At 44.4% G+C, this 24,591-nt stretch overlaps 1 protein-coding gene across 1 annotated transcript in view; it reads left to right on the top strand.

Moving 5' to 3' along the window:
* Positions 1 to 21,428, top strand: part of prkcq (protein kinase C, theta) — a 152,008-nt gene extending 130,580 nt beyond the window's left edge. Inside the window, exons 13-18 of the mRNA XM_052034320.1 lie at positions 3,080 to 3,171; positions 4,308 to 4,370; positions 5,934 to 6,072; positions 9,701 to 9,889; positions 11,495 to 11,623; positions 17,215 to 21,428. Coding sequence (XP_051890280.1) covers positions 3,080 to 3,171; positions 4,308 to 4,370; positions 5,934 to 6,072; positions 9,701 to 9,889; positions 11,495 to 11,623; positions 17,215 to 17,367 — 765 coding nt within the window. The 3' untranslated portion in view covers positions 17,368 to 21,428. The remainder of the gene's footprint in view (positions 1 to 3,079; positions 3,172 to 4,307; positions 4,371 to 5,933; positions 6,073 to 9,700; positions 9,890 to 11,494; positions 11,624 to 17,214) is intronic.
* Positions 21,429 to 24,591: the final 3,163 nt, after the last annotated feature.

Below are 24,591 nucleotides of genomic sequence, written 5' to 3'. Positions count from 1 at the left end.
CCCCCTCTTGAACTAACTTTGATTCTCCCTTCCTCTTGTCGCATATATCTAATGCGCATCTTTAGCTAACTACAGGTCATGTTCAGACCGTAACTCAGTACAGAGATTATTTCTGCTCTCCAGAAGGTGTCTGTGTTCATCAATTTATCTACTATATAGCCCTCACTGACAGAAGACACAAAGCTTGATGCCACAGTGGATCTGTACATTAGTCTCATCAAGATTTACTGGAACAAAGTAATACAGTGTTTTATGTGAATGATTATGTTGGGAGTAATGAAGACATGTCCATAACAACATGAAGAACATTAAATACCTGAGAATGGTGACATAAAATACATTAAATATCTACAGAGCAATTATGTACGGATCACTGGAAACACGGGAGTGATTGCATCAAGAATAATGGATAATTACGGGGGATTTGTGAGGAAGTGAAGGACATCTGACAGTAATTACAAAGCAGATTTTGTTTGTTCAACACAGCCTCACGGAGTCTTCAAATCTTGATGGATATCTGTCACCTTTTGGTAATATGCATTGTGATACAGTCACTGACGTGCACATGCAAAAACACAACCAATTTTCCTTCCTGTAGGTTGACTAGCTGCTCCTTCTGATTAGCTGCAGGGTTTCTCTGTTCACCGTTATCATTTCTTATTATTTCCTTGTGCCAAGTAACTCGTCCAGCTGAGGACACGGCTATGTAATGTCTGGGATTGTGGAGAGCGTCCAGAACCCTGAAATATTGATCTGGAGACCCGTGTTCAGATCTCGCTGTGGGGAATTGAAATTCAAGGGCTTAAATGTGCGAGGGAAACTGCCATGTTGTAGTAAAAACCCAACTGGTTCACCAGTGCCCTATTAGGGGAAAGAAGTCTGATATCTCAGACCTCAATGTAGCTGATTCTTAACTTGACATGGACATGGTGGGACAAAGGGCCTGTTTCTGTGCTGTATGACTCTATGAAATGGCTCAACAAGCCACTCATCTCCCATAGGTGAGCAAGAGCTTGGTTCCCCCACACTTTCCCCGAATTAATTGTGGACTTCAGGAAGGGGAAGTCGGGAGAACACACACCAGTCCTCATTGAGGGGTCAGCAGTGCAAAGGGTGAGCAGCTTCAAGTCCCTGGGCGTCAACATCTCAGAGGATCTATCCTGGGCCCAACACATTGATGCAATTACAAAGAAGGCACGCCAGGGGCTCTACTTCATTAGGAGTTTCACCAAAGACTCTGTAGATGTACAGTGGAGAGCATTCTGACTGGTTGCATCACAGCCTGATATGGACGCTCCAATGCACAGGATCGCAAGAGGCTGCAGAAGGTTGTAGTCTCAGCCAGCTCCATCACGGGTACAACCCTCCCCATCATCGAGGACATCTTCAAGAGGCGGTGCCTCAAGAGACGGCGCCTCAAGAGGCGGCATCCATCACTAAGGACCCTCACCATCCAGGACATGCCCTCTTCCTGTTACTACCATCAGGGAGGAGGTACAGGAGCCTGAAGACCCACACTCAACGATTCAGGAACAGCTTCTTCCCCTCCGCCATCAGGTGTCTGAACGGTCCATGAACCCATGAACACTACCTCATTATTCCTTTTATTTTGCACTATTTATTTATTTTTGTAATTTATAGCAATCTTATGTCTTTGCACCGTTCTGCTGCCACAAAACAACAAATTTGTGCTCATTGACACAGAACGGATCCCAGGTGAACAACACCTCAATCTTAAATCCCCCTTGTGGCCTCATAACGCCATACAGCACAGAAATAGACCCTTTATTCACCAACGCCATACCATCCATCAAGTACCCATTTGTATTGTTCCCGTTTACCATCATCTGTTATTTGCATTAATGATTCAAATGCTTGTCCAGATATTCCTTAGATGTTCTAAGACTACTTGCCTCCACCACCTGTAGTTTCCTCACTGAATGTCTCCACCTCTATTTTCTCCTTTAAGAAGGCATGGTAGTGTTGCGGTTAGCGTAACGCTATTACAGCGCCAATGACCCGGATTCAATTCCCGCCGCTGTCAGTAAGGAGTTTGTACGTTCTCCCCGTGTCTGTGTGGGTTTCCTCCGGGTGCTCCGGTTTCCTCCCACGTTCCAAAGACGTATGGGTTAGGAAGTCGTGGGCGTGCTGTGTTGGCATCAGAAGCGTGGCGACACTTGCGGGCTGCCCCCAGAACATTCTCAGTAACGCAAAAAGACGTTTTTCACTGTGTGTTTCGATGTACATGTGACTAATAAATAAATATCTTATCTAAAACCTACCTCTTTTGGTCACTTTCCAAGATATCTCCTTTTGTAGATCAGTGTGTCAAATTTGATAACTCTCCTGTGAAGCATCTTGGTATGTTTTAAAGGTGCTGCCTGAATGAAGTTGTTGTTCCAGATACTCAGACATCTGCACAAGACCAGCTGCTCAGCCTCAGCCTTCTTCTTGTATCTACTGTTGATACAGATGGTCCACTTAAGCATCAGGTCAAATGGACCTCCCAAGATGGTGGTGGGATCGAAGCTCGGTGCTTATGATGATGCTGAAGAGCAGAGACACTTGAAGACACTTGCACTGGCTAAGACACTTGGATCACCCTGGCCAAGCCGGCAATCTCCAATTGTTAATAGGACTACATATCCCTCAATCCCTCAGTTCTAGTGACCCAGGTGGTCCTGACCTCCAGTGCTGTTTATGTGGAGTTTACACATTCTCTCTGTGACTGCATGGATCCCCTCCGGGTGCTCCAGTTTCCTCCCACATCCCAGAAGCGTGCAGGCTGATAGATTAAATGACCACTGTAAATTGCTCCCAGTGTGTAGGTGAGGGGTAGAATCTGGGGGGAATTAATGGGAATGTGGAGAGACTAAAATGGGATGCGTGTAGGATTAGACAGTGGGCTGAAGGGCCTTTTTCCGAGCTGTATGAATCTGTGACTTGATATTGAGTTGTCAGATCCAGACAGATGTCCAATTGATGAGATTAATGGAACCTCTGCCTTTTGATCAGAGTGTCTTAAATTCCTCCCATCTAGGTCTGTGTGCATTGATCTTCTGATTTCTACTCTTCACAGGAGAACCTGTTCTTCGTAATGGAGTACCTAAATGGTGGGGACCTGATGTTTCACATCCAAAGCTGCCAGAAGTTTGATGTACCAAGAGCAACGTGAGTAGGTCTTCATTCTGATTTCATGGGACATGGAAATTTCTGGCCATGTTGGCGTCTCTGTCTATCAAGACTGGCCTCCGGGTTGGCAGCTAAGAGTCAACCCTTGGAGTCACATTCCACGAAGGACATTGGTGAACAAGAAAGGTTTTCACAACATTCAAAGGTTTCATGGTCGCTATTACTGATGCCAACTTTTCATTCCAGGGTTAATCAAATCCCCCAGATTCCAAGGTGGGTTTCAACTCAGACTCCAGACAAGTCCAGTAATCCAACCACTGTGTTACCACACCCAGCTCTTTACTTTGAGGTTTTGCTTGATTTCGTGATGGAATTTAACAGGCCCAGCACATGCTTACTCAGCCTTATCACACTTTGCAACAGGGAACCTCAGAAAAATAAAACTCAACAATAAATTACACCAAATATTCCCAGATTCCACTTGTCTTATATCAAACCATCTTTTCTTCACCAAAAATATTATGGTAATCGACCAATAAACTGCTTGGGAATACAGAGAAGGTTTCAGTTGCTGAAGTGTTCTCTCCACTGCTTCCAATGCATCTGTTTGCATTTCTCTCACAACTTTTGCAATGTCCAGCGGGATTTAACGCTCTTTTTCTGAAAAGGAATCACTGTTATACGGCTGGAAATGTAGCATATATGACAAATAAACACTAAATTGTGATCAGTTGGGGTAAATGTTGGCTAGGCTGCTGGGTAGAACTCCTCTGCTTTTCCGCAGATTAACCCTTTGGATTTTTTTAGATCCACCTTACACGGGGCCTTGGTTCAACATCTCATTCCAAAAGGCAGTACCGCTGACGTTGCAGCACTCCCTCAGTACTGCATGACCAGCCTTCTGGCTCGTGCTTGTACCTACAACCTCCTAACTCAGAGTCAAGGTTGACACCAATGGAACCATTGGCTTACACTTTCCCTTTGCGCTGTACCGCAGGGATTAAACAGCAGAGTAAGATGGGAAATTGTGTAAAGCAAACAAGGTCTGCAATAAGAGAGAACAGTGACCAATGGCTGTTGAAGGTCAGTTGCAGAGGAGTTGATGATAGGATAAAGCATATTAATTCAGACATTGTTTATATTAAATGTTTTCATGGAAATAAATCTCATTGCAGGTTTTATGCAGCTGAAATCATCTGTGGTCTCCAATTTCTTCACACCAGGGGCATTATATACAGGTAACTGAGGCCCAAGAACATATATTTTGCTGTATAACTTCTGAATTTTATTTGTAAATTCAATCACATGAAAACAAACACCCTGGGTAACCCCAAATTGCGAAATTTGTTTGTGCAAAAGCATCACTGACCATGGACCAAGGTTAGAGTAAAAATTGGGTTAAGTTCCTTGTTGAAGTAGAGAATTTATAATGAAGGATACTGTTATCAGAATGCCTAGAGAAGAAGAGAGAGTCAGCATGGATTTATGAAAGGGAGGTCATATTTAATTAATTTATTAGTGTTCTTTGAGGCCATGACTACTATAATAGATAAGGCGGAACCAATTTAGATTTTCAGAAGGCTTTTGATAAGGTCCTACACGGGAGAGTTTGAATATACAAACATATAACTTAAGAGCAGATTGGTCCATCAAGCCTTCTCCATCGCTTAACAAGATCGTGGCTGATGTGATTGGTCAATAACATCGGAGCAAGTGGAATATACGAGCATGGATTCAGAACTGGTTAGCAATGGGAAGGCAAAGGGTGAGACTCTGTATAGGTCATCTTCAGTTGGCAGGATCTAACCAGTAAACTACTGTGGGAATCGGTGCCTGGGCCCCAGCTACTCAGAATCCGTATCAATTATTTGGCCGAGCAGACCAAATATCATATTTCTAAGTTTGCTGATGATGCTAAACTAGGGTGAGGTCTTGAGTCCAGAGGTGGATGTAAAGAGGCTTCAAGGGAGATGTAGACTTGAGTGGGCAAGGTCGTGACAGCTGAAATATAGAGCATAGAACATTACAGCACAGTACAAGCCCTTCAGCCCACGATGTTGTGCCGACATCTTATCCTGCTCTAATATCTATCTAACCCTTCCCTCCCACATAGCCCTCCATTTCTCTGAAATGTGGCAAAACTTGAGTGCACAAAACAGAAAAGTAGAGTATTTTTGAAATGGTGTCAGATTGAAAAATATTGATGTCCAAAAGGGACATCGCACTGCTCCTAACTTGGTGTCCCTCCACTCAAACCAACATGCAGGTACACCAGGCAGTTAGGAAGGCAAATCGTAGGGTGGCCTTTACTACAAAAGGATTTGGATACAGGTATAAGGTCTTACTGCAATTATATGGGGTCTTGGTATACTCCCCTTGGAGTATTGTGTACTCACTCCCTGGAAAAGGATCTACTCATTCGAGTGGCTCAAGTAGATTTGTTTTGTGTGCCATCCAGATGGATCATGCCATACTTAAGTACATTGAGAGAGTAAAGAGAAAACAGAATGCAGAACATAATGTAGCAGCTACAGAGAAAGTGCAGTGCAGGTAAATGAAGTCCAAGGGCCACGACGAGGTAGATTGGGAGATCAAGGTGCTATAGAAATGCAAGATGTTATTTTAAGTGTATGTCTATGTATACCCCTGACTACAGCGACTAAGTATTTCATCTTAAACCTTTGAAGACTGCACACAGCAACAAAAGTTACTCCTATGTACACATGTCCATATCCGTTAGTGTGCAGATCTCCATGTATCTTGTTCAACACTGAATACAAATCTTCCTAATGCATTCCTAGGGACCTGAAGTTGGACAATGTTCTGCTGGATGGAGACGGCCACATTAAAATTGCAGATTTTGGCATGTGTAAAGAGAATATCCTCAATGACGCAAGGACCAGCACGTTCTGCGGGACACCTGACTATATAGCACCTGAGGTCAGTGTATCTGTTAACATGGAGTCATTGTGGCCACAATCAGCAACATTCTTCACAAAACTTATTATAGTTTAATTGGAACAAATATGGAAAAGGTTTCCTCTGAATAAATGCTGAATAAACCAAAAGGTGTGGAAATTAAAAGGTCAATAAATCTCTGTATGAAATCCACATATTACATGTTGTATAATTAAGCTATACAATCTTTTGCCAAGTTTTCTTGATTTGAGGGTGCAAGATTGCATATGCCACTCTGCTACTTAAGTAAGGAAAGGGAAGGAAACCAGGGAATTATTGACCTAACCTCAGTTGTCGTGGAGAGACTGACTGAACTCCTGGTGGAAGGTTTCAACTGATCAGCAAAGCCAGCTGGGTTTGCAAAGCACAGGTCTTGGCCACAGGCTAAGACCAAAGGTTGTGGCACTGGAGGCTACTTAGTAGAATCACAGAGTCACACAGAGCGGAAACAGGCCCGTCAGCCCACTTGGTCCACACTGACAATCGAGCCCCCATTATCACCGAGCCCGTTTTATCCCGGAGCAACTCGTAAATGCTGGAGGAATTCGACGGGTCAGGCAGCATCCGTGGAAAGAAATGGACAGTTGACGTTTGGGGTCGAGATCCTTCATCTGAACTGAAAGATAGAGGGGAGAGAGTCGGTATAAAGAGGTGAAGGGAAAGGGTAGAGCAAGAGCTGGCAGATGATGGGTGGATCCAGGTGAGAGGGGGGGGGGGGGTAAGAGACAGATGGGTGGGGAGAGCGGGAATGACGTGATGGGCAGAAGTTTCAGGGGGCTGAAGACGCGGGAAGGAGCATGGAATAAAGGGAGGGAGGTGGGGAGGGGAACCAGCGGGAGGGGTGTGTGTGACGGGCAGATGGTGCGGTAGGGGAAAGAGACAGGGTGACAGGGGCTGGTGGGATCAGGAGGAGAGAGGAAACAGACGGGGCAGGAAAGGGACAGAGGGGGAGCGGTTACCGGAAGTTTGAGAATTTCGTGTTCCTGCCACCAGTTTGGAGACTGCCCGGGCGGAATACGAGGTGCTGTTCCTCTGACTTGCATTTAGCCTCCACTTAGCATACTCATCAATTCCCTCCAGATTCTTGTCTACACGCCAAAGTTAATTTACAGATAACTTACAATTGCCCGACCGACCCGCACGTCTTCGGATGTGGGAAGTCATCACAGGACCCGGTGGAAACCCGTGCAGTCACAGGGAGAACGTGCAAACTCAACGCAGCACCAGAGGCCAGGATTGAACCCAGGTCACTGGAGCTGTGAGGCAGCGTCTCCACCAGCTGCACCACTGTCCTGTTGCTTGACCAGACTGGGAAATCGATTGAGTACTGATGGTGACGGCTACACAAATTCCCGCAGTATTTGTTTTGGGACCATGCCATTCAGTATATTTTTGGTGTCATAGAGTCACACAGCACGGAAACAGGCCCTTCGGCCCAACTCATCCATGCCGACCCATCTAAGCCAGTCCCATTCGCCAATATTTTTGCCCTATATCCCTCCAAACCTTTCTTATCCATGTACAAGTGTCTTTTAAATGTTGTTAATGTACCTGCCTCGACCACTTCCTCTGGCAGCTCGTTCCATATACGGACCACCCTCTGGGTGAAAAAGTTGCCCCTCGGGTTCCTATTAAATCTCTCCCCTCTCACCCTAAATCTACGCCCTCTAGTTCTTGATTCCCCAACCGTGGGAAAAAGACTGCACATACGCTCTATCTATGCCCCGTGATTTTATACACCTCTATAGATCACCCCTCATTCTCCTACGCTCTGATGAATAAAGTTCCAACCTGTTCAACCTCTCTCCATAACTCAGTCCCTCGAGTCCCGGCAACATCCTCGTAAATCTCCTTTGCACTCTTTCCAGCTTAATGGCATCATTCCTATAGCTGGGTGACCAAAAATGAACACAATATTCCAAATGCAACCTCACCAACATCTTGTACAATGCCATGTAACATCCCAACTTCCATACTCGATGCCCTGACTGATGAAGGCCAGCGTGCCAAAAGCCTTCTTCACCACCCTGTCTACCTGTGACGCCACTTTCAGGGAACCATGTACTTGTCCTCCCAGGACCCTGTGATGTAAACCTTGGAGGTGATGTAAGCAAAATCAACACAAAGAGATATTCATAGTTTGAGGAAAGAGGGAAATTGTTGCCAAATACAGACAAACATGGGGACATCCACTTTACACCTAATAAAAGGATAGAACAGAGTATTTTGTATTCTGGAAGCTGGATGTTCAATGAAGCAAGGGAGGTGTGGTGGGAGGGAACTTGCACGGATCCCATCAATCCAAAACCAATGAAACCAGGGCTTGGATTGGCTGCAGTCCAGTTGGGACTGAAGTGGTACAGTAAACAGTCCAAAATGCTGGCCTTTGACCCCACAAACTGGTAAATCGGTTCATTATTGTCACATGTACTGAGGTACAGTGAAAAACTTTGCTTTGCATGCCATCCAAACAGATCATTTCTTTGCAACAGTGCATTGAGGCAGTACAAGGGAAAAGCAATAACAGAATGCAGAATAAAGTGTTACAGTTACAGAGAAAGTGCAGTGTAGGCAGACAATAAGGTGCAAGGCCATGACGAGGTAGATTGTGAGGTCAAGTTAACAGTGAGGAGAGATTACACAAAGCAGGCATTGTGTTTCCTGGAATGTCAAAGGTTCAGGATCAATTTGTTTGAGGCTTTCCGCATATTAAGGGTAAAGAGAAGAACTCTTCCGGCTGGTCAGGGAGTCTGGGACAAGAGAGCAGAGTCCAAACATTAGAGCCGGGCTTTCGGGAGTGTGGTTGGGAAATGTTTCCACACCTTCATCCATTGACCTGACTCTAGCCCAGAGGACTCCAGTTGTTTGTGTTGTGTTTGGGACAGGTCAGGCATGGAAAAGATTATAAATCCCAGGATGGGTCCATATTTCCTAATGACATAAAAAGAGTCCATTTGGCCCATCAAGACATTGCTAGCTGTCAGAGAAATCCCACCAATGGCATTCCCCCACTTATTTTCCTGACCTATTCTCTCACATCTACTCATTCTCCCACCAACGTGGCTAAGCTGGATCAGTGCTTCACCGCAATGTAATGCACTAAATACAGTTTAGTAAGTGTTGGTCTATAACACTGGACAACAGTGCTTACAACAATGCCGGGATTGGGTAGGGAAAATGTTGGACATAGGTTGGGTTTGGATTGGTCACATTGAAGTTGGGTTTGGATTGGTCGTGTTCAGCTTGGGTTTGAATTGGTCATATTCAGATTAGGTTTGGATTGGTCATATTCATATTAGGTTTGGATTGGTCGTGTTCAGATTGGGTTTGGATTGGTCATGTTCAGAATGGGTTTGGATTGGTCGTGTTCAGAGTGGGTTTGGATTGGTTGTGTTCAGATTGGGTTTGGATTGGTCATGTTGAGGTCTGGTTTGACTCAAAGACAAATGTACCACCCACTGGGCCAAAGCTAAGACATTGAATTTGATGCTTCAGGTGAAATCCCTGCTGGTTTGCCTTTGTGAATACCCAAGACCTGCATTAATGACGTTGCAATGAAGCATAATGTGTGCTGTAAGGTCTGAGGGTCTCCATCTGTTGCACTGTGTAGATCCTGCTTGGACAGAAGTACAGCATGTCAGTGGATTGGTGGTCCTTTGGAGTTCTTCTCTATGAGATGTTGATTGGCCAGTCTCCTTTCCATGGTGGAGATGAAGATGAACTTTTCCAATCCATCCGCACAGACGATCCCATCTACCCACGCTGGCTGGGCAAGGAAGCCAAGGACATTCTAGTCAGGGTAAAAACTCTCTTAAACATATTTTCTTTTCAATGATGTGAGTACTTAATCTCCCTGAAAGTACCAAATAAACCCTGGTGGCAATACAGTATAGGTTCTCCAGTTGTTTTTTATAAAGCATTTCTTCTCCCTCTCTCTGCAACCTACTCCAGCCCTCCAAGCTGCCTGCATGTCTCCATTTGTGCTCTCTCGCTCATCCCTGAATTTAATCCCTCCTCCATTTGCAACTGTAACTATAGTTGGTGATTGAAAGGAACAACTCCTGCTGCTGGTATGGAGCTTTGAACAATAGAGTTGAAGCAGAAAGAATGATATTTCTGTAATACACTGCAAGGTGTCCCAACTGCTATTGAGATGCGGTCACTGTTGTAACAAAACAGCAGCCAATTTGTGCATGGTAAGCACCCAAAAACAATGTTTGATAAACACCAAAATATAGGTTTTTGGGGTGTTTGAGGAGGAATAAATATTAGCCAGAACTATCAGCATAACTCCCTGCTCTTTGAAACAGAAGAGCTACTTTGGTCTTTAAGGCCCTCCTCAAAGAGTAAACCTGAAAGGTAAAATATTCACTGACGCTGCCCTCTCCTGCTCTTTATTTTAAGGGGAGTTGGGTGTAATAGCAGGGAAGTCTTTCACCAACTTTACATAGCTCTGATGCAACCATATCTGGAGTAACTGCCTACAGCTGTGATATCCTCAATTAAGAAGGGATATACAGGTCAGAGGCAGTTAGAGAAGTTTTACTCGGTTCATTAACAATTAAGAAACAGAAACAATTAAGCAGGTCAGGCCAAACTCATTGAGAGTTTACAAGAATGAGAAGTAATCTGATAAAAACGTAAGATAGTGGAGGGGCTCAACAAGGTAGATGCTTCAAGAATGTTTCCCTTTATGGAGGTACATAAATGCAGCACAAGGCACACCCACTTAAGACTGAGATGAGGAAGACTTTCTTCTCTCAGAGAGTGGTGACTCTTTGGAATTTTCTAACCAGAGACCAGACAGGGCAGATCTGCTGAATATACTCAAGTCTGAGATGGATTTTTGGATTGTAGGGTAATGAAGGACTTTGGGATCAGGCAGGGAAAATGAAAATGAGGCCAAGGTCAGATTAGACATGATTTTCTGGTAATTGGTTTACAATTGTCACACGGACAAAGACATACTGAAAAACTTTTGTTTGTGTGTCATCCAGACAGATCATTCCACACAGAAGCAATCAACTCATGAGCAGACTTGAGAGGCCTGATGCCTGACTCTTGCTCCTATTTCTTACATTCCGAACTGGAATGTCAGCCTAGATTTTCACATTTATGTCTGCAAAGTGGGACTAGAACCCATAACTTTCTGAATCTCAGCTATGATTTAATTGATTTATAGAAGCCTCGAGAGACTGGTTCGCCTATTCCTGATCCTGTTATCATTTCATGAAGGTCTTGGCAACAACACCACAGTTGACACTACTAATGAGTCAGTTCTTTATCTCCAAGAAATATGTTTCAGTAAATTCAATGAAAATCGTGCTTAACTAAACTTGCCTTTGTTCCTGCTAAGAAGCTACATCTGTTGCAGAGTGACCAGTGACCAGTTTGCCTCTTTCAGCTCTTTGTCAGGGAGCCCGAGAGAAGACTGGGGATAAAGGGGAATATTCGGCAGCATGCCTTTTTCCGGGATATTAACTGGCAGTCGCTGGAAAACAGAGAAGTGGACCCACCTTTCAAGCCCACCGTGGTAAGAACAGTGTTCAACTGTGTCTGTCCTTGCACATCATCTTATCCTCCTCTCCCAGTTATTACTCCCACTCTGCATCACGACTGTAATAAGATTAAGCAGGATGTAGCATCTACAGTTTTATACATGACTCTCAAAGTGATCCCAAAGTGCAAGAGCCCTTTGCTTGCATGAACGTGTTGTTTTAAAGTACAGCTTTGTTATGACGCAGTTACCCAATGAGGCTACTCCGACAGCACCTCCCAAACCCTTGTTCAAGAAGGACAAGGGCAGAGGACAGGGAAGAAACACTATCCCTTTCAAATTATACATCATCCAGACTTGGAAATATATCACTGCGCCTTCATTGTCCCTGGATCTAAACCCTGGAACTCCCAGCACTGTTGAAGCACTTTTACCAGAAGGACTGCGGTCATTCAAGTAACATTGCAAGGGTGGTTAGGGATGGGAAATAGATGCTGGCATGTCCGACAGACCCCTGGAATGAATATGTTGAAAGGAAGAACGGCAGGGACTGTAGAAGGGGTCACCGATGGGGAATGGACAGTGGCAAAATATGAGCCCTGATGGGGAATTAGGGTGTCAGAGGTGAAATTTGCCAGCTCTATACAACTCTGGTCAGACCACACTTGGAGTATTGTGTTCAGTTCTGGTCGCCTCATTACAGGAAGGATGTGGAAGCTTTAGAGAGGGTGCAGAGGAGATTTACCAGGATGCTGCCTGGATTGGAGAGCATGTCTTATGAGGATAGGTTGAGTGAGCTCGGGCTTTTCTCTTTGGAGAGAAGGAGGATGAGAGGTGACTTGATAGAGGTGTACAAGATGATAAGAGGCATAGATCGAGTGAACAGTCAGAGACACTTTCCCAGGGTGACAATGGCTAACACAAGGGTGCATAATTTTAAGGTGATTGGAGGAAGGTATAAGGGGGATGTCAGGGGTAAGTTTTTTACACAGAGAGTGGTGGGTGTGTGGAACGCACTGCCTGCAGAGGTTGTGGGGGCAGATACATTAGGGACATTTAAGAGACTCTTAGATAGACCTATGAATGATTGAAAAATAGGGGGCTATGTGAGAGGGAAGGGTTAGATAGATCTTAGAGCAGGATAAAATGTCGGCACAACATTGTGGGCTGAAGGGCCTGTACTGTGCTGTAATGTTCTATGATGGAGGGGTGATGACCGTGTTCATGTGTAGTTGACAAAGGGAGGTGTTGAGTATGGGGTATGTTCAGCCCTGTAACCTGTGGCAGCCCCTGAGTGAAGCTAAGACACGAAGCATTGAGTGGGCAGGAGCAGAAATATCCTGCTGGCGGAGACTTAATGACAGGTCACCCTGGTGCAGGTTGGAACTGGACCCATGAAACACCTTCCACACAACACCCACCCTAATGACCCTTAACAAGAAGCAGCGATATCCCCATTGCTACCCTGGTCTCTGTCCTCAATACAGCAGCAGGTGGATGAGCAAAAACCCACAGATGCTGGAAATCTGAAGTAAAGACATCCTGGAAATACTCAGCAGGTCAGACAGCAACAGAGTTAATGTCTGATGAAGTGCCATCAACCTGAGAGGCTAACTGTTTCTTTCTCCAGAGATGCTGCCCGACCCGCTGAGTACTTCCTGATTTTCACTGGAACACAGGAGGTTGAGGGGTGACTGTGTAGAGGTTTATAAAACCTACGATAGGGTAGATGGTCAGAGTTTTTTTCCTCGGGTGGGGGTGTCGAAAGCTAGAGGGTGCAGGTTTGGTGGTAGAGGGGAGAAATTTAAAGGAGATCTGTGGGGTAAGTCTTTCTCACAGAAGGTGGCGGGGATGTGGAATGAGCTGTCAGAAGAATTGGTACAATTACGTTTAAAAAAAATATTTGGACAGGTAACTGGGTAGGAAAGGTCTGGAGGGATATGGGGCAAATGTGGGCAGATGGGTTAGCTTAAATAGGCATCTTGGTCAGCATGGACGAGTTGGGCCAAAGGGCCTGTATATCTCTGAATCTACGGACGGGAAGTCAGAGCAAATATGTCACGGAGTGATCTGAAAGGCACAGTGGATGTGTCCACATTACAGAAAGCATGAAAGTCACCTACTGGAGGGGTAGCTTCACTTTGAACTGTGAGATCAAATGTGCACAGATCTGGGAAAGGATCAAAAGCTTCTCTAATGCTGGTTAAAATTATTGCTTTGAATTTTCTTAAAGCAAGCTGTTTTCACCACTTTAATCATTAACTGGTCTACTTCCTTTGTTCATTTAGAAAAGTAATGATGCATTTAAAGATGTCCATTGGAATCTTCCTTCCCCCTGAGTTAATGTTCTCAGGTTACCAGAATTCCTGGACGGAAAGCCCCCAGTTTCTAGGTGTTCAGCCACACAGTGTATGTTCCTTATCCATTGCAGGATTGAATAGTGGTGCGAACACAGAACACTACAGCACAGGAACAGGCCCTTCGGCCCACGATGTCTGTGCTGAACATGATACCAAATTAAACTAAATCCCTTCTGCCTGCACACGATCCGTATCCCTCCATTCTCTGCATATTTATGTGTCTATCGAAAAGCCTCTTGAACACCACTATATCTGCTTCCACCACCACCCCTGGCCCCTGGCAGCCCATTCCAGGCACCCACCGATCTCTGTGTAAAAAAAAACAACACTCACCCTGCATGTCCCATTTAAACTTTTCCCCTCTCACATCAAATACATGCCCTCTAGTATTAGACATTTCAAAAAATTCTGACTGGCTACTCTATCTATGCCTCTCCGATGCTCCAGAGAAAACAACCCAAGTTTGTCCAAACTCTCCGTATAGCTCATGCCCTCTCATCCAGGCAGCATCCTGGTGAACCTCTTCTGCACCCTCTCCAAAATCTCTACAACCTTCCTGTAACAGGACGACCAGAACTGCACACAATACTCCAAGTGCAGCCTAACTGCTGTTTTATACAGCTGCAACATGACTTCCTGACTCTTACGTCAGCCAATGGCCCAGTAAATGTCTATAAGGAGTCTAAGGAAGGATTTCCATTCATTCAGGCTCCTTCAGTGTGGTAAATTTAAATTGGTAAATTGGTTTATTATTGTCACATGTACCAAGGTACAGTGAAAAACTTTCTTTTGCATGCCATCCATACAGATCATTTCATCACAGCAGTACACTGAGGTAGTACAAGGGAAAACAATAACAGAATGGAGAATAAAGTGTTACAGTTACAGACAAAGTGCAGTGCAGGCAGACCATAAGGTGCAAGGCCATGAAGAGGTAGATTGTGAGGTCAAGAGTCCATCTTATCGTACTAGGGGACTATTCAATAGTCTTATAACAGCAGGATAGAAGCTGTCCTTGGTATGTGCTTTGAGGCTTTTGTATCTTCTGCCCAATGTGAGGGGGAGAGAAGAGAGGATGTCCGGGGTGGGTGGGGTCTTTGATTATGTTGGCTGCTTTACTGAGGCAGCGAGAGATGGAGACAGAGTCCATGGAGGGGAGGCTGGTGTCCATGATGCGCTGGGCTGTGTCCACAACTCCCTGCAGTTTCTTGCGGTCCTGGGCAGAGCAGTTGCCGTACCAAGCCGTGATGCATCCGGATAGGATGTTTTCTATGGTGCATCTGTAAAAATTGGTGAGGGTCAAAGGGGACATGCCAAATTTCCTGTAGCTGCTATGGGTACAACAGAGTCATCAAATCAGAGCAGGGAAACAGGGCCTTCAGCCCACCACATACATGCTGACTATCCAGCATCCCCTTTTACACTAATCCCACTTTATTCCCCCTACACAGCTTCCCCCCCCCCCCAACCCCCCCCCCCCCGCCAGATTCTACCACTCACCAGTGCATTGCAGGCAACTCACACTGGTCAGTCAACCCTACCAACCCATGCGTCTTTGGACACCTTGGTTCCACTTTTTCCTCACAAGGCGAAATACTCTCTCAGTATCCACTCTGTAAGAACTTCCTATAATTGGAAAAGTCACCTCTCAGCCTTGCTTTCTCAAGAGAAAAGAAGCCCTGTGTGTTTATCCTTTCATGATGTGTAATCGTTCACCTTTCTGGTATCCTTTAAATCTTCTCTACCCCCTCACCGAAGAGAAGTTCCTTCATTCACTTGATTCTCTGTTCTCCAGTTTGGTTCCACCATCCACTTATTGTTGACTGATTGTGGTTCTTTGCACCACTGGCCTCACTTGTACCATTACTTTGCTGTTGTTGGGTAACACCCAGTGGCATTAATTTGCAAACCAACACCATCCTTTTTCTCATGAAAACCAACAGTAGCAAAACCAGAAGTGTCAAGGCAGCATCATGATATATCTCCTTGTTCACTGAGAGACTGAGTCATTGATGATGTTAAACCAAAGGGGCAGCACAGGGGAACAGCGGGTAGAGGTGCTGCCTCATAGCCCCAGAGACCCAGGTTCTATCCCAACCTCCGGCGTTGTCTGTGTGGAGTTTGCACGTTCTCCCTGTGACAGCACAGATCCCCTGGGTGCTCCGGTTCCCTCCCACATCCCAACGACATGCAGGTTGGTAGGTTAATTGGCCACTGTAAATCTCCCATGGTGTTGGAGAATGGTCTGAAAATCAGCGTGAGTTGCTGGTCGTTTGAGAGAGAAGTGGTAACAGGGAAGTAAGAGGAGGAACGGGATCGCTCTAAGAGCTGGCATAGACTGAATGGGCCGAACGTTCTCCTTCTGTGTTATGAGAAGAAAATGCATGATTCATAATCCTTCTCACCTGCTCCCAAAGCTTTAATAAAAAAGACAAAATGCTGGAAACACACAGTGGTATCTGTGGAAAGAGAAATCTTTGCTTCGCAACTAACTACTTAGAAACAAGAGCTGTAGCCAGCTACTTCCTGTAGGGGAGACCTTCTATCTGGTCCGTTTGTTTAGTCTGAACACAGACTCAAACTGCAAGGAGAAGCCATAAGCAGAACAACTTAGACTTAACATGAGGGTAGCTACCAGGAAGACCAAGAGTGTAATCAGTCAGAAGAACCGGAGAAAGACTTGCAGAGAAACAAAGAGGCAGGCACGGTAGTGTAGTGGTTAGTGTAATGCTATTGCAGCGCCAGTGACCCAGGTTGAAATCCGGCCACTGTCCGTAACGAGTTTGTACATTCTCCCGTGACTGTGTAGGTTTCTTCCGGGTTCTCCAGTTCCCTCCCACATTCCAAAGATGTACGGTTAGGAAGTTGTGGGCATGCTATGTTGGCGCCAGAAGCGTGGCGACACTTGTGGGCTGCCCCCAGAACACTACGCAAAGAAAGATGCATTTCACTGTGTGTTTCGATGTACATGTGACTAATAAAGATACCTTATCTCTCTATATCTTATAGTTAGGAGATACAGATAGTGCTACTTCTTCACAGCTCCAGAGATCTGGAATCAATCCTGACCTCGGTGTCTGTGTGGAGTTTGCATGTTCTCCTATGACTGTGTAGGTTCCCCTGGGTGTGTGGTGTGACCGGCTCTGTTAAACATCTTGCTTTCCCATATTCCTAGTTCTAATGTGCTATAGATTATTGTCCTAGTTCTATAGGTTATTGAAAAGAGGCTCTTTGGATCCTCAAATGCTTTAATTATTCCCTCAACAGAAATCAAAAAGTGACTGCAGCAACTTTGACAAGGAATTCTTGAATGAGAAGCCAAGACTGTCGTGTGCAGACAGGACCCTCATCAACAGTATGGATCAAAACATGTTCAACAATTTCTCCTTCACCAACCCCAAGATGGAGAGAATACTTTGATGAAGATTAAATGATGTCGTAGAATATCTTTCGTCTGTAACACTGAAAGAGTTTGAAGTTCTCCGTTCACTCATGAAGACAGCATGCTCTTGGAATCAGTTGTTGAGAGATTCTGTGTTGAACTTGTGGCATGAAATAGTGGTATCCCATTTGTTAAATATACCTGAATATACCTGGACACATGTATTGAAAGCCATTTTGTGAGAGCATCATCCTTGATACCTGAGAAGACATACTAATTGTGTTTTGGACTAAACCCAAGAGGTACTTGTGCCTAAACGTGGTGTCTATAATCTTCAAGCACAGTTGCTGAAGGACTAGGCCAACATTGCATGTAGAAATGTTTAGTTTTTGATTCAATGTGTTTGAAAGTATTAATTTCCATGTGGACTGCTGTTTTGTGGAAGGTATTTCCTTCTTTTTTCAGTTGTGGGCATGTGGTAACGCTTCCTTTTCAAGTGTTGACAGCACTTGCACTGAACTTGAGCCAAGGTCATCAACATAGTTCATAAGGTTCTGTCTGAACACGCAGGCCAACGATACAAACCGTGCACAGCCCTCGGTGAACTGGAGTGGGATTTACTCATTGGCACAGGTGGACCCACTGCTTGGGACAGCTGCTGTCTTTGCTGAGTCAGTAAAAGGAAAATCTGGACAACGTTTACCACCCTGACCCCTCCCCTCAGCACCACCAGATCTACTAGTGGTAAATCAACCTCTGTCCCCCACTTCAATTAATGTTAATGTTGGGCTTATCCTTGAACAATGTTAAACACCAACTGTGTGTGTGTGTGTGTGTGTGTGTGTGTGTGTATATGTGTGTGTGTGTGTGCCTATGTATATGAGTGGTATAGAGTGTGTATGTATCTGTGGTACGGGGGTGTGTGTATATGTGGGGCAGGTATTTGAGCATGTGTGTGGTGTTGGGGTGTGTATGTGGCATATATGTGTGTGGGGGGCAAGTAGTGTAGGGGTGTGTGTAGGGGCAGACATTTGCGCATATGTATAGTGTGGGGTGTGAGTGTGGAGGGTATTGGTGTGTATGTGTGGTGTGGTGTAGGGATGTGTGTGTGTGTAGTGTAGAAGTGACTGTGGGTGCCTGTTTATGTGTGTGTGTGTGTACATACTACATTATAGAAGATCATGTGAACAGTGTTTGTGTGCCTGTGGTGTAGAAGTGGGTGTTTGTGTTATAGAAGTGCTGGGGGGAGTGTGTGTGTGTGCATGTGAAGTCTGTGTTTCATGTGCATTCCATCACTGGGGTGGTCAATCAGTTCATTACGATGAGCTGTTGTTGGCATGGTTCTGTTAACTTCTTTCAACACTGCCCTGTCAACTGGAATAGGATATGGAAAGTCACTGGGGTTATTCTGGGGATTAAGATTGGATGGAATCTGGAAGCTTGAAAAGTCTAAGCATGTTGAAATAGGTCAGTTATGTCAATAGTGTCAGGCATTTCCAATTACTCAATCATTGCAAGCATAAATGGAGTTGGGTGAGACAGGGAAACTTGCATGTACTGGGCATTAATTTATCCTGGATGGAATTGGGATCATCCTATGTAGGTGTCTGGCTATTCAAGAATTTGAGTTGCAAGTACCCAATAAAAAAAGGTCATGGACAACAGTTCAAACAAGTTTTCTTAAAAACTCAATCTCACCCAGGTAAGAATTACTTAGGTCAAAACCTCATCATTAAACTGCAATTTTCCTCTTGTTAATTTAAATATTTTTTTCTCTGAATGCTCTACTAACCTCCAAACCCACCCATCCCATCTCATTTGCCACTGTGCTGAATTCACCTTCCACACACAACCCCCTTCTGTCCCTGTGTAAAGCAATCAACTTCCATTTACAAGGCAAACCATCCCAAAATGTCCCAAGGAGGTTTTCATCATAAATTGTCACTTAAGCATAAGATCAGGAGCTTGGCCAAGAGGTAGGTTTATTGTCTCAAAGCAGGAGAGTAAGATGGAGAGGTGTAGGGAGGTAATTCCAGGTCTTGGGACGCAGATAGCTGAAGGCATAGCCACCTAGGATGGAGCAATTAAATTCGAGGATGATCAGAGGCCAGAATTAGTGGGCGTGGAGATATCAGACCATGATAGGACTGGAGGAGATTTCAGGTGTCGAGGTGGTGGGATGGGATCAACTCTGTGGAGGGATTTGAAATCAAGGATGAGAACTTTAAAATAGCTTAATAAGACCATAAGACATAGGAGCAGAATTAGGCCATTTGACCCATCGAATCTGCTCTGCAGTTCGATCACGGCTGATTTATTTTTCCCTCTCAACCCCATTCTCCTGCCTTCTCCCCGTCACATTTGACACTGTTACCAATCGAGAACCTATCACCCTCCGCTTTAAATATACCCAATGACTTGGCCTCCACAGCCCTCTGTGGCAACGAATTCCACAGATTCACCACCTTCTGGCTGAAGAAATTCCTCCTCATCCCAGTTCTAAAGGGACGTCCTTTTATTCTGAGGCTGTGCCCTCTGGTCCTAGACTCTCCCACTACTAGAAACATCCTCTCCACGTCCACTCTATCCAGGCCTTTCAATATTTGGTAGGTTTCATTCAGTTCCAATGTTCTCTTTTGGATTTTTCCTTTTCCAATCTATGGATGTTCAGAAAACAAACAACCTGCTCTATTTGCCTCAATTTCTGTTCACCCCCCTTACTACAATCCTCAACTTTAAACCATTCGAGCAGAGTAAAAGGATATTTTCAAAGCGGCATTGCTTCAGAGCTTGTGGTATCAAACTGAAGTTACCAGAAGTGGTCACGTTGGCCTGGATTCTGCACTCAGTGATGTTTGGTGACACCAAAGAAAGCTATCCACAAAAATCGAGCAGTCTCTGTAGTATGAAATTCCCCTTTTCCCACGCTGGTTGACGTCAGGTTCAACAGAATCCCTGGCATCCAACACTTAAAACGACACCAAATTGCCTGAGCAGCCAATCACAAAAAAGAGTTCTGATAAACCAAGAAGCAACAAATGCAATTTTTTAATTAACCATTTAAGCATTTTACAAAGCACTAAATAAAGATCGGAACACGTGTATGATTCTGAATGAAACGGAAATGTCTTAAATAAAGATTTTTAAAGAGACTTCCATTTTTTTAAAAATCCATAAATTTAAAACATTTATCTGTGGGAATTACATTTATTAAAAAAATAGTATTTAGTGCCAGAAAGCTTTCTAAGCATTAATCATTAGGCCATTAAAAAAATCAGAACAAAGTGTATTGTTTCAAGGGGTTTTAAGGTGAGATTAGTTCCTACGTACCTTGTGCTCAGGTCGAGTGAAAGGACTTCCTTTAATTGTGATGGAGAAGGTTGCAACACAGTAAGCAGAAAGATTGAACTACTCACTGCATCTTCAATTTAACAGTACATCATCTGCATGGAAATCCCAGAGTTGCCTGTCCATTTCACTGTGAGTGACAGGGAGGGTCAACAACTTTACCAACATTACAACCACAAAATCCCACCAATTACTGTGAATGTATTATGCACTGTTCATTTTTATTACTGTGAAGACACATTTTGCATCTTACTTGCACTAATCCTGCAATCGTTAGAATTATTCTCCACTCTTTAACAATAAAATAATTTTTATCGCCCCCAATGAGTGCTGCAAGTATTTACGGCTCTGTTGAGATTAGAAGTTTTTTCATCGCACCTGTACCTCACCATACTTGCACGCATGACAATAAATTCAACTCGACTCGATGTTGCATTGGCTTTGGCATCAGTGGATCTGTAACTGCCAAGGTTCACAAAGGTAGAGCCCAAGGCTGCTTGCGAACAAAATCTGGACCTTCGACAGTGCTATTGGGTCAGAGGGACACATGTAATCCAGTGCACATATACACCAGACTGATCAGGATGTAGCTCTGCCTGCACTACATCAGTGAAGGAACACCCTCAGCTTGGGCAGGGCAAATCAGAGAGGGCTGCTGTTGCCATTATGGATGTCATACTTAGGTCGATGTTGAATGAGCCATCAGCTGAGCTTTGTAATCATGATCTGGAATTATAATGTTCAAAGAAGATTGGATAACGTAATGGGAAAGTTTTCAGGAGAACGAGGGAGGATCAGGGGGATAGCACTGGTTGGATATCTTTGTCATTAAGGCACAATGCAATGTTCTATGCTCTGTGATGCCAACAAGCCTCTGAGCAATGCACAAATGCTGGAAGCCAAGCAGTGGTCCATTTGTATTAAACTGGAGATGGTAAAAATATTCAGGTACCTTGATGAACAAACTTTGCAACATAGTTATTGTTTGGGTCACCTAATCTGCAAAGATCAGAGAAAATGAATTTCCTCTGTTAAAAGAATTTTTGGACTTCTAACGCCTTTGAAATACCAATATACTTGATTTCTGTTTACACAAAAATTCAACACGGGTGCAATTCATAACCTTTTCTGAGACCATCTGTGAATAGTTCTGAGTAAAATTGTATTTGCTTGGAATGGAAATGCAGCAAGTTATGAGATATTATAAGAGATTTTGGAGTTTATCTCTATTGTTTCATTAAGCCACCGAATGGAATACTAAAGAACTTTATTGGGTCATGCATTCGACTTGGGGACTTGAAAGCTATCTTTTTAAATATATTGGGTAGATATTAATGTCCATGGCATTATATCGCCTTGGTCAAAGATCACAAGGGGTGCACAACAGTATTGAACAGGTTCTGAGATATCGAATGAAGGTATTATAATTCACCACAATTCAGGTTGTTCTCAAGCGCGGTGAGAAAGGAAAAAATATTTCAGATGGGTTATGGGATGTGAATGTGCAATGCTGAAGGCATTATACGCCAAGGTCAAAGTCACACTCCAAGATATAACAGAATCTAGTTACACGGTGAATTGTAACAGTCTCTGTAGTCTCTGGGGGAAAGTAGAGGTCAGGGGTTTGAATAAAACCACAAACCTCCACTGACTACTGACTAAGGAATAACGTTTTGGAAATCTCAATTCAATTTATAACTGGAAGAAACTCATAACACAAAGCTGCCCATATTTCGGTATATATTTGCTGTGAAAGTCTCCATCTGCAACTCTTTTGTTCTTTGCCTGGAGTTGTTTGTTATGGACACTTGGTCTTAATATGTAAAAGGGCGACCAGTCTCCAGCTCTGGCATTCTGCATGCTGATAACTTGGACTTACGTTCATCCTTAACGGTGAAATGAATACATAGATGTCAATGTTGTATGATATCGTTATGTCAGTGTATAATTACCTCGTTATTCTCCTTGTACAAAGTAAAATTGTGTTGGACAATGATGAGAAAGCCTACCTGTGTATTTCTTGATTTGTATGTTTGTAACTTACCTCCATGGCAACATTCATTTCGAGACTACAAGATGATAAGGGGCATAGATCGAGTGGACAGTCAGAGACTTTTTCCCAGGGTGACAATGGCTAACACGAGGGGACATAATTTTAAGGTGATTGGAGGAAGGTATAAGGGGGATGTCAGGGGTAAGTTTTTTACACAGAGAGTGGTGGGTGCGTGGAACGCACTGCCTGTAGAGGTTGTGAAGGCAAATGCATTAGGGACATTTAAGAGAATCTTAGACAGCCACATGAATGATAGAAAAATAGGGGGCTGTGTGGGAGGGAAGGGTTAGATAGATCTTAGAGCAGGATAAAATGTCGACACAATATTGTGGGCCGAAGGGCCTGTACTGTGCTGTAGTGTTCTATGTTCTAACATAAAAGCAAGGATGTACTGCTGAGGCTTTATAAGGTGTTGGTCAGACGGCATTTGGAACATCGTGAGCAATTTTGGGCCCCCTATCTAAAGAAGGATGTGCTGGCCCTGGAGAGGGTCCAGAAGAGGTTCACAAGAATGATCCCGGGAATGAAAGGATTAAGACAAGATTTCTTTATTAGTCACATGTACATCAAAGCACACAGTGAAATGCATCTTTTGCATAGAGTGTTCTGGAGGCAGCCCGCAAGTGTCACCACGCTTCCGGTGCCAACATGGCATGTCCACAACTTCCTAACCCATACGTCTTTGGAATGCGGGAGGAAACCGGAGCACCCGGAGGAAACCCACGCAGACACGGGGAGAACGTACAAACTCCTTACAAACAGTGGCCAGAATTGAACCTGTGTCGCTGGCGCTGTAATAGTGTTACGCTAACAGCTACACTACTGCGCCTGCCCACACGGCCCCCACACACCTGCATCTTCCTCACTATCCACGGCACCACCAATTTCTGCATCATCCGCAAACTTCCTCATCATATCGAACCTGGATGGCGAGAGCCACGAGGCAGCTGTGGCATTGTATTCCCTCTTGACCTTTAAGCTTCAACCTTTTTCTCAGTGTTCATCGCTGGGGTAACCCCACAGCCGTGGCCTTTTCACGCATCTCCCATTGGGGAATGCCCGGTCCGAGACACGCCCAGTCGTCGGTTAATGTATGAGGTGCGTTTGATGTCTCTGGGCCTGTACTTGATGGAGTTCAGAAGGATGGGGGGGATCTCATTGAAACCTACCGGATACTGAAAGGCCTGGATAGAGTGGATGTGGAGAGGATGTTTCCATCAGTGGAAGAGTCCAGGATCTGAGGGCACAGCCTCAGGATGAAGGGACTTTTGTTTGCATGCCATCCAGATAGGTCATTCCATATATGAATACACTGACGTCGTGAAAAGGAAAGCAAAATGCAGAATATAATGTTACAGTTACAGAGAAAATGCAGTGCAGGCAGACAAAGTACAAGGGTCATGACGAGGTAGATTGGGAGATCAGGAGTTCATCTTTATTGTATGAGAGGTCCGTTCAAGAGTCTTCTATCTGCTGATTGCACCACCTCCTCTGGCAATGTGCTCTAAATGTCAACCGCTCGCTGCGTAAAAAACACACCCCTTGAAAACATGAGGGCAAGGTGGGAGAGTGGACTTTTAGCACAGATCTTATTGAATGGTGGAACTAGCTGAGACTTCTATTTCTTGTGTTTCTGTTCATTAATAACTTGAAGGGAAAATTTTTTATTTGAGATATTTTGAAGCGCATGACACTTCCTAAAACTGGAGAGTATGAACAGTCCATTACTGAACTCACCAGCTATGAATTTTCTGCACATCCTTCTGCGTTGAGGTACTGTAGTCTGTTTTCACCCTCAGTTAGTAAACATGGGGCGTTTACCCGAAATATGTTGGTTGATCTTGATCTGTGGACCGTAAAT

The sequence above is a fragment of the Pristis pectinata genome, chromosome 19 (genome assembly GCF_009764475.1).
Source record: "Pristis pectinata isolate sPriPec2 chromosome 19, sPriPec2.1.pri, whole genome shotgun sequence".
In the NCBI taxonomy this organism is placed as follows: domain Eukaryota; kingdom Metazoa; phylum Chordata; class Chondrichthyes; order Rhinopristiformes; family Pristidae; genus Pristis; species Pristis pectinata.
This window is presented reverse-complemented; position numbering and strand designations above follow the sequence as displayed.